Source organism: Rhopalosiphum padi, chromosome 2 (assembly GCF_020882245.1).
Source record: "Rhopalosiphum padi isolate XX-2018 chromosome 2, ASM2088224v1, whole genome shotgun sequence".
Classification (NCBI taxonomy): domain Eukaryota; kingdom Metazoa; phylum Arthropoda; class Insecta; order Hemiptera; family Aphididae; genus Rhopalosiphum; species Rhopalosiphum padi.
Window position 1 is genome coordinate 59,408,864 of NC_083598.1, and position 15,160 is coordinate 59,424,023.

The window sequence follows — 15,160 nt, forward strand, 5'->3', positions numbered from 1 at the left end:
ATTATAGCTATTTAAGTATATTGAAGATATAATATTATAGGCACAACTTTTTTCTCATTTTAAGGTTAAATGTCGTCATAATTTTTTTAAATCGTGAAAATGTACAAATTATTTTGTACCTAGTTAAATGTATCATATAGATTCTCAATTTGTGTAGCTAAGACTTTAAAATATATATATATATAAGGTTGCACTTTGCACATAAGTTATCTATATAAAAAGAAAAATTCTAAAAATATTTAGATAAAATTTTTTATTTTTAGACATTTCAAGATTGAATTTGGACAAAATTAGATTATCTATTTAAACGAAAAAGAACGATTTTAGTTATTTGAAAAATAATTTTAATTTTTTGTTGATTTAAGATATCGTTGGCAGAAAACGTAATTTATTACAATTTGTTTACGAAGTGGTATAATAGCTTAAATATTTAAAATATTAAATTTGCTTAATTGATCGGGAAACATTTAAAATTATTAAACATTAAAATAATCGGTGTAATATTAAATTGAATCATTTTTTTTTTTTGCGGAAGGGGGTTATATATTATTTTAAAAGTTGGTGGTTTTTATAAATTATAAGATTATTTCATTGCTATTCGAATTCAGGTCAAAATAGGTATCGAGGTATGCTAATATGTTCAGTCTTAATTATTCTGTTTGGTATTGACGGAACTAGGTTTTATTGAGAGGCTGACTCCACAGGATTCACATTGAGTAGATTCTTCTTTGGCTACAAGGAATCTGTGGATTAGGTTTGAGTATTTTATTCGAAGGTGGTTTATAGTAATTTCGTATTTTTAGGTAAATTAAAGGTTTACTTATTTAAATACCGTGTTTTTAATTTGGTTTAGTTCGATGTTTTTTAGTTTCCATAGATTTTGCCATTTGTGTTCGGTGTTTTATTTTATATAGTTTCTAATTTTATTGTAGGGTAATTTTTCCTTAATTGTGGTTGGGCATCCAAAATATTATTCATAGAAAATTTAAATTATAACGTAGGTATATTATTATTAAATTTTTTATAAACAATAAAATTTTCAAAACATATTTTAGATTAATTTTATGATATTGCTTATTTATACCACGAATTTATTAAACCTATTCATACAGTCCTACGGTAAGTTTGAATGACTCAAAATGAAGTAATTATTATTATATTATAAAAATATTTTATATAATTTATTTATTTATTCATTAGGTAACTAAATATTAATAATATAATAAATGTAATGTTCACAAGAAAAAAATCCCATAAAAACCTATTGATAGTGATTGCAACCGTATGCAAATATTAATCATTGAATTAAAAATGTATTACAGTTACTTCCTCAATGATGAGGTATTGAGGTACACTCGACCAGCCAACGTACAACAAAGTGATTAACTACTTTTGCCAATTTTTAGTTTTTTGGATAGCTTTTTATTTTAAATTTAATGGTTTTCACAATCGTTATCTACACTCAGCTGTACTCAATTCAATCAACATAATTAGTCGATGCACATTAATACACGTGAGCATCTGTTCAACAATCACATAATTATCCTGGCGGATCTTACAGTATTTCTGATAATAAATTTGTTGTTGGTAATTATTTTTACAGGTAGATAATATAGTATTAATGTCTATTAACCAATGTATATCATTATCGAGATAATATCACATCGTGTATGTCTTATTAATTTTAAAATATCAACGGTAAAAAACGACGCGCGTATCAGCTTCGTTGTGGTTTCGCCTAAACGCCACCGCCACTGGTTACAGTCACGCGCGGTCTTCGCGGGCGTCGCGTAGGAAGGGGATTCCGCCTCAGCCACTATAATACTGGAAGGCCCGCTCAAACAGTCGTATAAAACGTCTTGGGCTCGTATTCGTCGTAGTCATATTGCTCTGGTAACGTTCGCGTTCGGTACCCAGTGATTTATTAAAATTCGTCTTCGTACACTTCTCTTCGTATCTCTTTCGTTTCTCCGGTTTGCGTTCACGATTATTTTCAACTTAGTTTTCGCCAAATATATTTATACAATATACAAATTCGCCATCTTATTTCCGTCTCCGGCACGACGTACGATATTACTACCATGGTGTCGTGCGCAGTGTCAATGTTGCTGACCGCGGCGGCTTGGTGCGCATCCGCCAGTGCCCTTGCCGTCCCGGAGACTATGGCCGCGACCGTGTTAGCGAACGGTTCGTCGGCAACCGCAGACTGGACCACACCATCTGTGGCCTCCACAGTAGAATCCACTGAATCCACGCCGGCTATAGTAGTGTACAACAGCAGCAGTGCAGACGACGACAACAGGGACTCGAGGTTCCTGAGTTTCTCGATGGGCTCAGACCAGGCGGCCGGAACCGCCACAAATTCGCTGTTGCAGGAAAAACAGGACGACCCGACCACCGACCCGAGCGCCCACCTAGTCGATATTTATACCGACTGTCTGATGCAGCTGTCGTTCCCGTGCGTCCAGCGCAAATTCCTTTTGTTCCTCGACAAGCTTGGCAGGATGAAAGGTGAGTTTCAATGGTCATCGTAACTATTTTTTTGTCTACTCGTTGGGTACCTAGTCAGAAGTAACACGACCGACAGCACTATTTATACCTAATCTTTAGTTTAGACATAATTGATTTGATAAATCCTTCAGAATTTCTTTTATTAAGTATTTAAGTACGAGCGCCTAGAATATCCTTTAACATATTATCTGAAATGCATTCGTCGTCATTCATACCGACATGGTATACTTCTAACCTGCAAAAGTATGCATATAGCTTTGTCCGATGATTGAGCGAATAATAATAAAAAAAAATTATAAATATATATATATATTGTGTATATGGTTGTGTGGCGTTATGCCGTGAAAACGGTTTTGTGCGAAATCGGTTTCTGGGCGTGTAACGCGCTTTATTCGTTTGAAACACAAATTATCGGTCTGTGTATTCCATCCGTGAAATCTGTTAAGAAGTTTTTTCCATGCGCCGCAAATATATATAATAAACTTATATATAGGTATATAAACAAAAGTAATATAAGTGTCATAACGCGGCTATCACATAAAAGTAAAATAGAGACGACAGAGATTTTTATTAAATTTAAAATATTACCGTTGAACAATTGATATAAGTACAAGTGCCTATTTGATATGATATCATGTAATACATTTAAAAAAAAAACTCTCCCATCGTTAAATTATTATTTTTTATGTATAATATTCAGTATGATTACAAAAAATGTAGACAATAAACGTTTGATTCGAGTTTTATTAGATTAATGCCGTTGCAAATTTGATACGCGACTACATTATATGTATATATTTGTATTGTGCAGTTTCGAAAATCAATAAAAAATTATATTATAACATCGTAATGCATATAAGAAAAAAAATTAAAACCAAAATATCATTGCAATATGATTTTTTAAACAAAAAAAAAATGATATAACTATTTGAGTACTTAAGTATTTATACATAGGAAACATAGTAAGGCGGGTACACGCTCACTTAATTTGTTTGTATTATAGATGTGTACATGGTAACGTTAGCAAAATTGTTGCCCATTAAACACAAAGTTTATAAGTAGGTTTTTAATCTATTTTATAGCTATTATAAAAATTATTAACCTTTCACCATATTTTCCGTATAATTTGTGTAGTTTTTTTCTACATTATTAAATTACGGTGGTACATATAATATATCACGTTTACAGTTTATAAAGATTTTTTCAATATGTTATTTAAACATTACCAAGTATAATGATAGTATAGGTGCTTTAAATATTATGTCGCATAATATTTACAGTTTTAAAGGCCTATGCCCACCTAGTTTGAGAGTTTTTTTTCAAATACCTCTATGTACAATTAATTTACAAATTCCATTAAATGAATACTATAATATAGTATACAATATATAAAATTATTTTAGTACTATGTATTATTGATATATTATACATTGCTCTACTTTTCTGGGATATAAGTGAATAAAAGGAATATTGATTGCATATTTTCGTTTTATTATACATATCTCAGATAAAAGATAATAAAAATATGTAACTTACATGTATAGTGTTTGTTTCTAGTTTGTCAATATTTAAAGTCATCTCGTCATACATTGTATGTGCTTTGGTCGTCTCAATCGATTTCTACGGTCATGTTTGTTTCAATAATATGTTATTCTATAGCAAAAAAAAAAAAAATATATAGAAAATCCGGAAAAACCTTTCAAATAGTGTATAGTTGGGTTATAGTTAGTTGTTAAACTAGCACCAAAATATCTATTCACGAACTTGACAATAGATTTTACTGAAGTGAAACGCTTAATACCAGTGGCCGAAATATAGGCGCTGAATTCTACAGTTTACTTTCAGTTAGATCTGAGAATCTTTTTTTCCGACAACAATCATCAACGACCAAATTCGATTTTTTTCTAAAACGATTAGAAAGCCATATTTACATTTTATCAATATTTTATTAGTTTTATATCAATATTTTATAAACATTTTTAAAATAAATTAATTATTCACTTCAGAGAAAAAATGAGCACATACCTACGATACTTCAACAAATAATATACAAACTGACAGAAAAATTCGATTGAATTGTGTAACGAAAAAAGTATAAATGACTAGATAATTTGACACTAATTTCAGACGAATCCATTATTTTAAATAGTAAATACACAATGATCAATTCAATACCTAGTCAAACAATTGTTGAGAGACAGACGCAGGTTCCCGTGGAAAATGTCAGAATTAAGTTGAAAGCATGGTGAAATCGGCCTTGGTTTTCATTTTCAATCGGACCAAATGTAAAACATTTAAATACTATTCTTGATGTATATATTTAAATAATATATATATACCTGTGTATAATAAAATATATCACTCATTTTTATTGCGATTCAATTTAAATACACATAAATATGTCACGGTTCCTCGCGTTCATTTTACTTAGTCAGGTACACATATTGCAGTTTGTTATTATAATAATATATAACGTCGTCCTGATCTTCATTGAACGTGATTTAATATTGTCGTGGTCAAAGAACAATGTATTGTTAAATATTAGTATTATAGGTACATTATATTTTTCTCTTCAAATAATAATAATAATAATAATGACACGTCCCTACAATATTCGTTATACTTAATAACATATTATTTACTACACATAATCATTTTGAGTATGCATTATAATATTATAATAATATGTGTAGTCTCGTTTAAAGCGTACGACGACGTGACGTCCGAATCTCGTCGTACGTGACGTGCCGGATTTGTATTAGCCGTCAATCGTCGGATTTTATTTCATTACGGAAAAAATAAACACACGTTTTGTACACAATGAGATGTCCAGATATTAGATAATATGTATTAAACGTGTTGTCCGAATGAAGACTGTAGGTATTTGGTCTTATTTTTTAACACTCGATTAATCTTTATTTTTTCTTCAAATACAATTTTACAACATTTCTATATAATAAAATGTACAATATAATAACTCGGTCTCATTATAATATTGTTCTGTATTTACAATCGATAAAATAAGCACAATGACGTATTTCAATGTAAGGTAAGTATAATATATAATATAATGCACCGAATGTCCTATTGTGTTCCGTGCCATAAATTACTAGGCTATGGGGTGATGGAATTTCTATATAGTTCTATCGCCACTGGAATAGGAAGAGTGAAATAAAAAACCGATACATCATCACGTGTATTATAGTACTATAGAGGAATGAATAACGTAAAGAGTGGACTTCAATATACGTACTAACCTATACCTATATATACTGCAGCAGGTCTAAGAGGATTCATATCAAACGATATTTTTATGAAAATGTATTAAATTGTAACGAATCAAAAAAAAAAGTAGAAACTCTTTGAATACAAGTCGGTTGATATTATTATAATCGATATATAATTAGGTACTTACGAGGTTTATCTGAGAAGAGATTAAATGTGATTAGGTCGAAATCGAAATATGCTTAAAACACTTTTTTATGATATTGTAATGGTTATCATCAATAATTGTTAATAATTGATTTTTGATAACTTTTATTGGAACATTTCGTGATCGAATTGTCCTTAATGTACTTAGAGAGCAAAAGTGACAAAACTAAATAGAAATTGAAATTAGTTTCCCCGACATAATGTAATATACTTAAACGACTTGACACGAAACGAAACTCATTAGGCGCTATTATAATCTTATAATCGAACGATTACGATCGAATTAGATTTCAACCAGTCATGTTGTCGAGTGTTAAATATCAAATGTGTTTAATTAAATCAATTTTTAAAAAAAATTATAAAAACCGTAAACATTATATTATAAAAAAAAATACATGCAAAAACACACTACACTCGGAATTGAGTGTATTTGTCAATGGAAATTGTTAAATACAATTATTATTAAGAAAAACATAAATTTATCTTCTTATCTGTCAATCACTCTATTGATGCATACAACATAACAAACAATTGTAATAAACTATGTAAATATACGTTCACAAAGCATTGAATAATATGATAGCGCGTGTCTTATTATTCCGAGAACCTAAACAATTTAATTAATAATTATCACTACCTATGTATATATTTATTCCAAAATCAAAATAATACGAAACGATGTACACCACGCGATAGTTAGGCATTATAATGGACCGTCATTTTAAAAGGATCTGCAGAAAATGATAGGAGAGTTAAAAAAAAATGCATTATTATTGTTTTCGCCTCCGGAAATTAGCAAAATCTGTCAGTTTTCCCGGTGAATTAGAAACGCCTAAAAACTGCAAATATATATATAGTATTCAGCTAGACGATATTGTTATTATTATTATTGTACGCGTTGTTGTTTACTTTTGTTTTCACATTTAATACTATATTCTAGTTTTCATCTATTTACCGCGGACCAGGCTATTACAATATAATAAAAAGGATCCGCTGCCGTCATTCGCGACGGTTTCTTCTATGGCTAGCTGCGATTTCGATTGCCGCGTAGGACGCAAGAAAAACTGTAGGGGAAACTCCGTAACCCACATCGGCCAACATAATATTATGCTGAAGTCGAGTCCTATGTGTGATAATGATAATTATAATAATAATAATAATATATTATAACTATATTTTCATATTTATATCGTCCACACGACTCTATACGACAACTATTATTTATCTATTATTATTATTATTATTATTATTACTATAGCTATTATTATTTTTATTATTATTGTCGTCGTTGCTGTTATTATCATCATCACCATCATCATACTGTCACCTTTTCGGATCCATCCTATTTAAACACCATTAATGGGTCACACGACGCCGCAAAGACGAACCATTGTGTTTTCATCCATTCACATATTATTATAGTGCTAAATATAAATCCCATTTTTCGTATATATAGCAATAATACAATAATATTATTATGTAGTATACGCGTGTGTGTAACAAAACTCTTTGTAATGGTAATTTCATCAGCTACTCGGTGTGGAAGTTTTTCTTTATTTTCCTTTCGGATTTTTTTTCATACAACACAAGTTTGTGTCCGATCTTTGACCAGTCACGATGTCGTTGCTCTTCCGCTCCTCTCTGAACCTATATATTATTATAATAACGCATTACTTTTCGACTTTCTTTTTTTTTTCATGTGAGAACCCCGTGGACGCATCGCCATTTTCTCAATAAACGTCCGTCAGATGGTCTAGCCAGCCGCTTTACTCCGTCCGTTCGAATTACAATTCCGCAATTTTTTCCTCAGTCAAGATGACGGAGAAAAACATACTTATTACGTCCGAGAATGTCCAAAAAAAATTATGTAGACACAATACAGAAACAACAACTTACAGAATAATTTTATTAAACGGGCGTAACAAATCTTCGGTCTGGGGCAAGGTTATCGAGCCGTTTCTTTGAAACATTTATATTTTAACAGGCCACCCTCTAGGTAGATAAGATTTCTCCAACTGAGAGTCGCGAATCGAGATTATCGACAACAATGCTATAACTCTAGTTGATAATAGTATTAATACTCTTTGACTAGTTCGACGTTTTAAATCTAGATCAATATTATTAAAAAAATTATGACAATTGACCGATTGGTGTCATCGTCAGGATATGCACTTGTCTCTTGTAAATTATTTCTCTGGGTCATGTATTACTTTATATTCAAATCATTCAAAAGCTGATATAACTATATCCATTGGTTTGTCTCTCGTAACGAGTTGTATCAAAACGAAATGATAACACATACTACTCATAAACAGGGTAGTGAATTTAATAAACTAATTTGCAAATTACGCTCTAAAAAAAAACGTAGATAATTTTGAGTTATCCAAGTTTATATATTTGGTCGTCTTACTCATCAACTGTTATATTTTTACAGGATTCAGCGTTCTGGGTGATCTGCTGTCGGTGGTCAGAATCAAGAGGGACATGCGACCACCACTGAACGAGACCGACTTGATGGCCAGATTAAACACTGTTGATGAACAGAGCGCTCTGTCCGCACTCATGGTGCACACCCTCGACCGTTTTATCGGGTCGCACATACTCCGCATAACTTTACCATCCGGTATTACAGCGGCGCTAAAAGGAAACGCACGGTCCATCGCAGGCAACACTTTGGACATAAACTTGTCTAGGGCTATTGGAGAAGGTATGTGAACAAATCTAATGTTATAGGATAAAATATGTCACTAAGAACATTTTTCCGATCATGTCCGTTTTAAATTCCCGATAATATAATTAAAACGACTATAGGAAGTAATTTCAATAAAATAAGTATAGGTATATTATTATATAACGGATAAGGTGAGAAAAAATTTAAGAATAATACACAATTTAATCAGATAAGACTTGAAAAAGTAGATAAATTTATACCAAGTATTAAAAAATCAAAAACATATGCATAAAGCAACTGAATTAAATGTGAACATGACAAGTAAATAATAATTATTATTTATTTTTTTTTTTTTTAATTAAAAATTATTTTAATTTTAATTTTAATGATTTGTATTTGTTTAACTTTTTAACTAAATATAATATCATAAAAATATTTTACAAGAAACTATTTGTATTATTATTATATTATTTGTTCTCACACAAATCACTAAGAGTTGCAACGTCACACTGAAATTTCACATCACTGTTTACAACGTGATAAAGTAGTATTTCCCACACTATTAAAATTGAAGCTTTAAAATTTAGTTTTTTACAATGCCCGTAACATATAGGAACTAAACACATTACATATTATACCATTATATTATATGTATATTACAAGTTGTTTCTTCCGTCCAAAACTGATAAGACGGCCTATGACTGATATTTTATTCTATTATTAAATTCAACTGATATCGGTTTAGTTTTCAATCGGCAGTGAACCGTTGTCTTAATTGAGACGCGCACTGAGAAAGTCGTATTCGTTAACACATGAACGATAATCGCGAACCGCGGCCGTACGTAATTACTAATTACTACATTCGTTTTCGTATAAAGTTTTCAGTAGTTATATACGCCTAAACGCCGGAATTTTGAATTTTTATTTTGCTCTTTTCACTATTTTTTTTTTTTATTATTCCTAGCTATAATACAGTAAAATGATATAATTATTTGACGCGATATTATCTGACCTGGATCCGACTTTTACAGGCCACCGATCACATAAATTACCATCAAAGTATATTATATGATATATTTGGTATATAGTATGGTACGTACAACAGTCACTTGATTACTGCTTTTTAATCGTCACAGTTCTGTGTATCGTATAAAACTCCATACATTTTGTCGATACACCCTGACGAATTGAGTCGTTAAATTGTTGACGAATCGTCAATTATTTTTCCTTAATCAACCGGCGTGCAGGTGGACAACTGCGGCGGCGTCCAAATTATCAGTACGCGTCTCCTGAAGGAGATGAAGCAAATAAAACCGACATAATCCGCGACGGTAATCGTTGTGGACGATGGACAAACTACAAATAATAATATGATATATTTTACACTCAATGTTGAATTTTCACTTTTAGACATTGCTGCGATTGGATTCGGAGTATTAAAGTTATTCGAAAACCCGTAGCATAAGGAGACGACAACGACGAAAAATTACTTATATTTTTCGTATGGCTTAATTAACGATATTATTAGGAAACTCTTCAGCGAAAATATAAAACGTGTTACGAATTGCAACACATTATAATGCGAACGGCGTATACTTTTTAATATGTACATAATTATTTTAATATTGAGGCACACATTAAATTTTTAAACATCCATTGTACTTTCAAAAAATAGCTATGCTATACAGTACGTGCCAATAATTACTTAAATACTCGTAATTTAAGAAATTTTTATTACGATAAAACAAATTTAATTTCATACTTAATTTTCAATATTACATTAATACTTTACAATTTAATTTCACCAGGACTTGATAAATAACTATCATAATTAAACGCGCATTATCAATTAATTAGTAAATAGTAATTATTAATAATAATAATCATATCAATAATTGAGATCGAATAAGTTATTAAGAGCTCTATTGAACTGTTGTAATTAATTAATCGTGTTTTATCTTTTTTTTTGTTTGGAATCAGGCCGAGGAAAAAGCAAAAAGTACAAGAAAATGATGCACATGATGATGATGGGACTGATGGGTAAAATGGCGCTCATGGGACCGCTCATGATGTTGATGATCAAGGTGAAGGCTATTAAGGCGTTGCTTTTGAGTAAACTCGCGCTGCTGATGAGCTTGGCGCAGCTGATGAAGGGGAAAAAAAGCGGCGGTGGTGCATCTGGTAAGTACAAATCATACGCGGATAGTAAAAACGACAATGCCGGTGACAAACTTACGTCAAACGACTTAGGCAAAGAAGTGATCATCGTACACGACAACCACGGAGGAGGCGGAGCCGCGGAATATGGTGCTGGAACTGCAGCCGGATGGGTGTCCGGTCACACAGCAACAGGTTGGTCGACGGGCGGCGGTGGTGATAGCTACTCGGCGGGATCACACATTGGTGGCGGCGACAACACGTATGCTGGCGGCCAGGACTCCTATTCATCAGGTACGAGTGAAAATAAACGATGATTTGCGTTTTACACAGACTCATTATAACCGCTAATAGCCGTCTCACTAATTATTGTGATTAACATCGTTAGCTAAAAACAGAGATCTCGCTTGAAGTATAGAAATATTATATTTTATTTTAATTATTCCACCAGTTTTTTGGGTGAATATATCGCAAACCGTCGCTAACAGGAAATACATTTCTATATTTTCACTTAAAATTTATCTTATTAAAGTTTCCTTCGACATGAAAATTATTCATAGTTAATCAAAGCATTTAAAACGACACTTTTATTATGTCTATATAAAGCGTTAAATTTCGATAAAAGTACACACTTTAACAATCAAACTAAAAATATTTGTAGGTACATTCATATAATCGTATAATATATTTGTGTCAAATCCATATTGTTTACTTTTTTAATAACTTAATGCAATATTTTTTGTCATTCAAAAATATTTAAGTATCTAAAATCTAAACATATTAGTGATAAGTCACCATTGGTAAGGCTTAATATACATTATGACTTTCTCAAAATACTACTAACTTCTAGGCACTGTAAAACTTACAACATTTGAAAAATTTGAAACTGGATTGCGTAAATATATCACAAATATTGTTAGCTTCAATAATATTGAAGCATTTTGAAAAAATCTTAACTTAAACTAAAAAAAATCCAAATTTTGAAAGTACCCAAAAATACGATTTTGCCTCATAGGTGGGGTAAAACCGTATTAGTCTTGGGGAAAAACCGTATGGATGGTTTTATGATCTAAAATAGTAGAAATATAATAGGCACCCTTTGCAATACATATTAATATCTCCCATCTCCAAAAAAAAATCTTGAGTAAAGTATTTTGCATTTTTATATTAGAATAAAAAAAAATAATAACTCATTTAACAACTATTTTTCACTTTATTATGAACACAATTTTGTAGGGTAGTTCTTTACCTTACATAACAAACTTTTTAAATAACATTTAAACCAAACAAGTTTAAATATTCATGTAAGTAACAAAATAATGAAAATAAAATAAACATTAAACTTATGTATACTATACTTATGTATTATACTTATACGGTTTTGCCCCACAGTAGGTGTATTCAAATTAACAGCAATTAACTAAAAAGTATAAGCAACATTCCTCCATATTATATCAATAAATAATCAGTACTTACTTTTGCGTAATTTGATGCAGTTTTTTTTTTACATCAAACAAATATAAGTATAAAAGTTTTTAATGAAAATATATGAAAAAAAATAGTGATTACACATATTTTGTGATAACAAGAATTTGAGCGGGAATTTGTTAAAAATGAGGTTAATAGTTATCGATAACAATAACAATAACGGTCATGGACAAATTAACATCAATAATTTTTTTTCTATCTTGACTTATTGTTCAATAAACCTTATCATACGGTTTTGCCTCTCGTACGGACTTACCCCGCCTTCCCCTATATTACAAACCCCGCTCAACATAATGTTTGCCAATCTGTAGTAGATATTAGAAGTGTAAAGTCGTATTGCACTTGGTGGTAGTTCGTACACCGATGGCTACTGCAGCTTAGTAGTGCGTTATATTTTAATATTATTGAACAGGACGTCGGGTGAGACTTTCCGTATACGTGTACATTATATTAGTCTCTCTCGTCGCGATCTTGATGTAAACCACCGTAGCTGACGTATAAATTTACTAATCTATCGTGATAAATGTATGGTATTTTAACGATTTGTGTACTTCTAGGCGCTGGAGTGCCCAGTGGCTGGGCGGGCGTCAACGGACACGGCGGTAGCGGCTGGGCGAGAAAGTCCATGGTGCACGAACCACATTGGGTGGCTTACCGAGCTTACATTCCTACACCCGAAGACGACCACGCCAACGAAAAATGACCCGACAATCTAGACTAAGACACATGACCCAATGAATATTAAATTATTGTAGCGTATAACGTACATCATATTATTATTATGTACGTATTATTCGCGATTACGCAAAGTATAAACAACATTATATTATATAAGTTATTTTATTTATTTTTTTTAATGGTCAATCTGTGCGTGTATGATATTATGGTTTATTTATGATATATGCAGTGTGTACGATTAGGATGAAACGGGATACTTTCAAATACGGACCACGGGTGTTAGAAATTAAGCGACCCGTGTAGTACGTCGATAAAAATATCCTTTTCGTCATGCCCCATATATTATTATAATTTAATATTATGCATTATTGTGACCACGTCGATTATTATTTATTTTATATTTATTTGTAAATATTATTTTTTATCTATATACTCTCAATATTTATTATTTATTGAAGTAATCCATATTTATATAATATGTAAATTATATAATATATGAATATCGTGAAAATTACAAGCTCAAATGTATTATTTTAAAACCGTACCTATTATTAGAGTTTACTAGAACTCAACACAACAATATTAATATAAACTAATAATTTATACGAAAAAAATAAAAAAAATACGAATTTCGACGTTAAGAAAACTGCGTATTATGACAAAAAAAAATAGTTAAAACATATCTTATCAATCATTATAATTTTAAACGATGATAACGATAAACGCAAATGTATATTATAGTGTTTTAATTCTAAATAACGCGAAATGATATTTTAACTTATATACAAGTCCATATATATTTTTGGTATACTCTTAATATACATACAATATAGTTAGTGCTCAAAAAAACGTTTCCCGTACCGTGACATAAATGTAATGAGAATTAACTATACTAAACGATTCGTTTTTACACGCATTCCGACTATCATTGATATGTCGGAATAACGGATTTAGCGGTATCTTCGATTTCCAGCGTGTATTGCACGAAAACATCTATTATTGATATTAAACATCCAACATCAGACGTTGTGCATTATTTATTGGTTATTCTGGTCACACATTTCCATAACAGCAATATGACAATATGACATAAGCATCATTTGCCGCTTCAAAAAATATTAAATTGTTAAATTTATTGTAAAAAGTGTACAATGCAACTACAAAATATTCGAACAATAAACGTGATAATATCGATATCATTCACTTACAAAATATTTTTTAAAAAAATCGCCGATCATTACAATGTTTTTAGGAAATTATGACTGCTTCTTTTCATTACCGTTGAAAACAATAAGATCGTCGTAAACCAAAATAGAAAAGTTCCAAAATATATTTATCCAAGAAATGTTGTAATAATGGTATCGTATAATAATTATACTTACCTGGTATATTATTTAGTTTAAATAACAAATAAACATCAATTGCTCTCACATTTTAAATAAAATAAAATACTATAAATTGCAGACGGTTATGTATTTATGTTTAAAAATAACGCATTTAACAATGTATAACTGTGCTAAATTCATGATGTAATAAATTCAGTTGTTTTTTTAAATACGAGATTTTAGCAGCTTGTTTTTAAATTTTATCTGGCAAAATTAAATTTAGCTTTTTAAAAATGTAATTTATTTTCTGTATAATATATACTATGCGTAAACTTCCGAAGATTTAAAAAAAATGACTAAAAAGCGAAAATCATAAAAATACTTGGTTGCTATATCACTAGAAACCAATAAAAAAAATGCATTTAAAAATATATAATATATATTATACAGTTTAATTTATACATTTGCATTACTTCCACGTTTATTATAATAATAAGATTGTTATTATGTTAAATCAAATTACATTCCCCTTAAACACAAAATTCATCAGAGAACTAAAATAATAAAATTAAAATCAATAAATAATATTAAGTTATTACATTATAATTATAAAATAAAAATATTAAAATAAATTTTAGCTAATTAATTAATCATGAAATAAAATATTCTATAGTTAATTTTATGTATGATTTCGTGTACACCTATACTTTTGACGTGCTAGCTTGGACTATTTTAAGAGTAAAGGGTGCAAACACATCCGCTCCAATGATAATGATTTTAGGTCGGGTTAATCAGGTTATATAATACATATTATTATAAGTTTTAATATTTTAAAATGTAAAAGTTATTCGGAGTATTCTTTATTTGACATTTATTAAATATTTTAATATTGGTTTTT

The 15,160-nt window shown here is 30.3% G+C and overlaps 1 protein-coding gene across 1 annotated transcript; it reads left to right on the top strand.

Annotated features, from left to right (window-relative positions):
- The first annotated feature begins 1,836 nt into the window (after window positions 1–1,836).
- On the top strand, window positions 1,837–13,454 carry LOC132921481 (uncharacterized). Its single transcript, XM_060984519.1, has 5 exons — window positions 1,837–2,511; window positions 8,378–8,650; window positions 10,595–10,795; window positions 10,865–11,065; window positions 12,817–13,454. The coding sequence occupies exons 1-5, from the start codon at window positions 2,082–2,084 to the stop codon at window positions 12,960–12,962; spliced, it is 1,251 nt and encodes a 416-aa protein (XP_060840502.1). The 5' UTR covers window positions 1,837–2,081; the 3' UTR covers window positions 12,963–13,454.
- The last annotated feature ends 1,706 nt before the right edge of the window (window positions 13,455–15,160 follow it).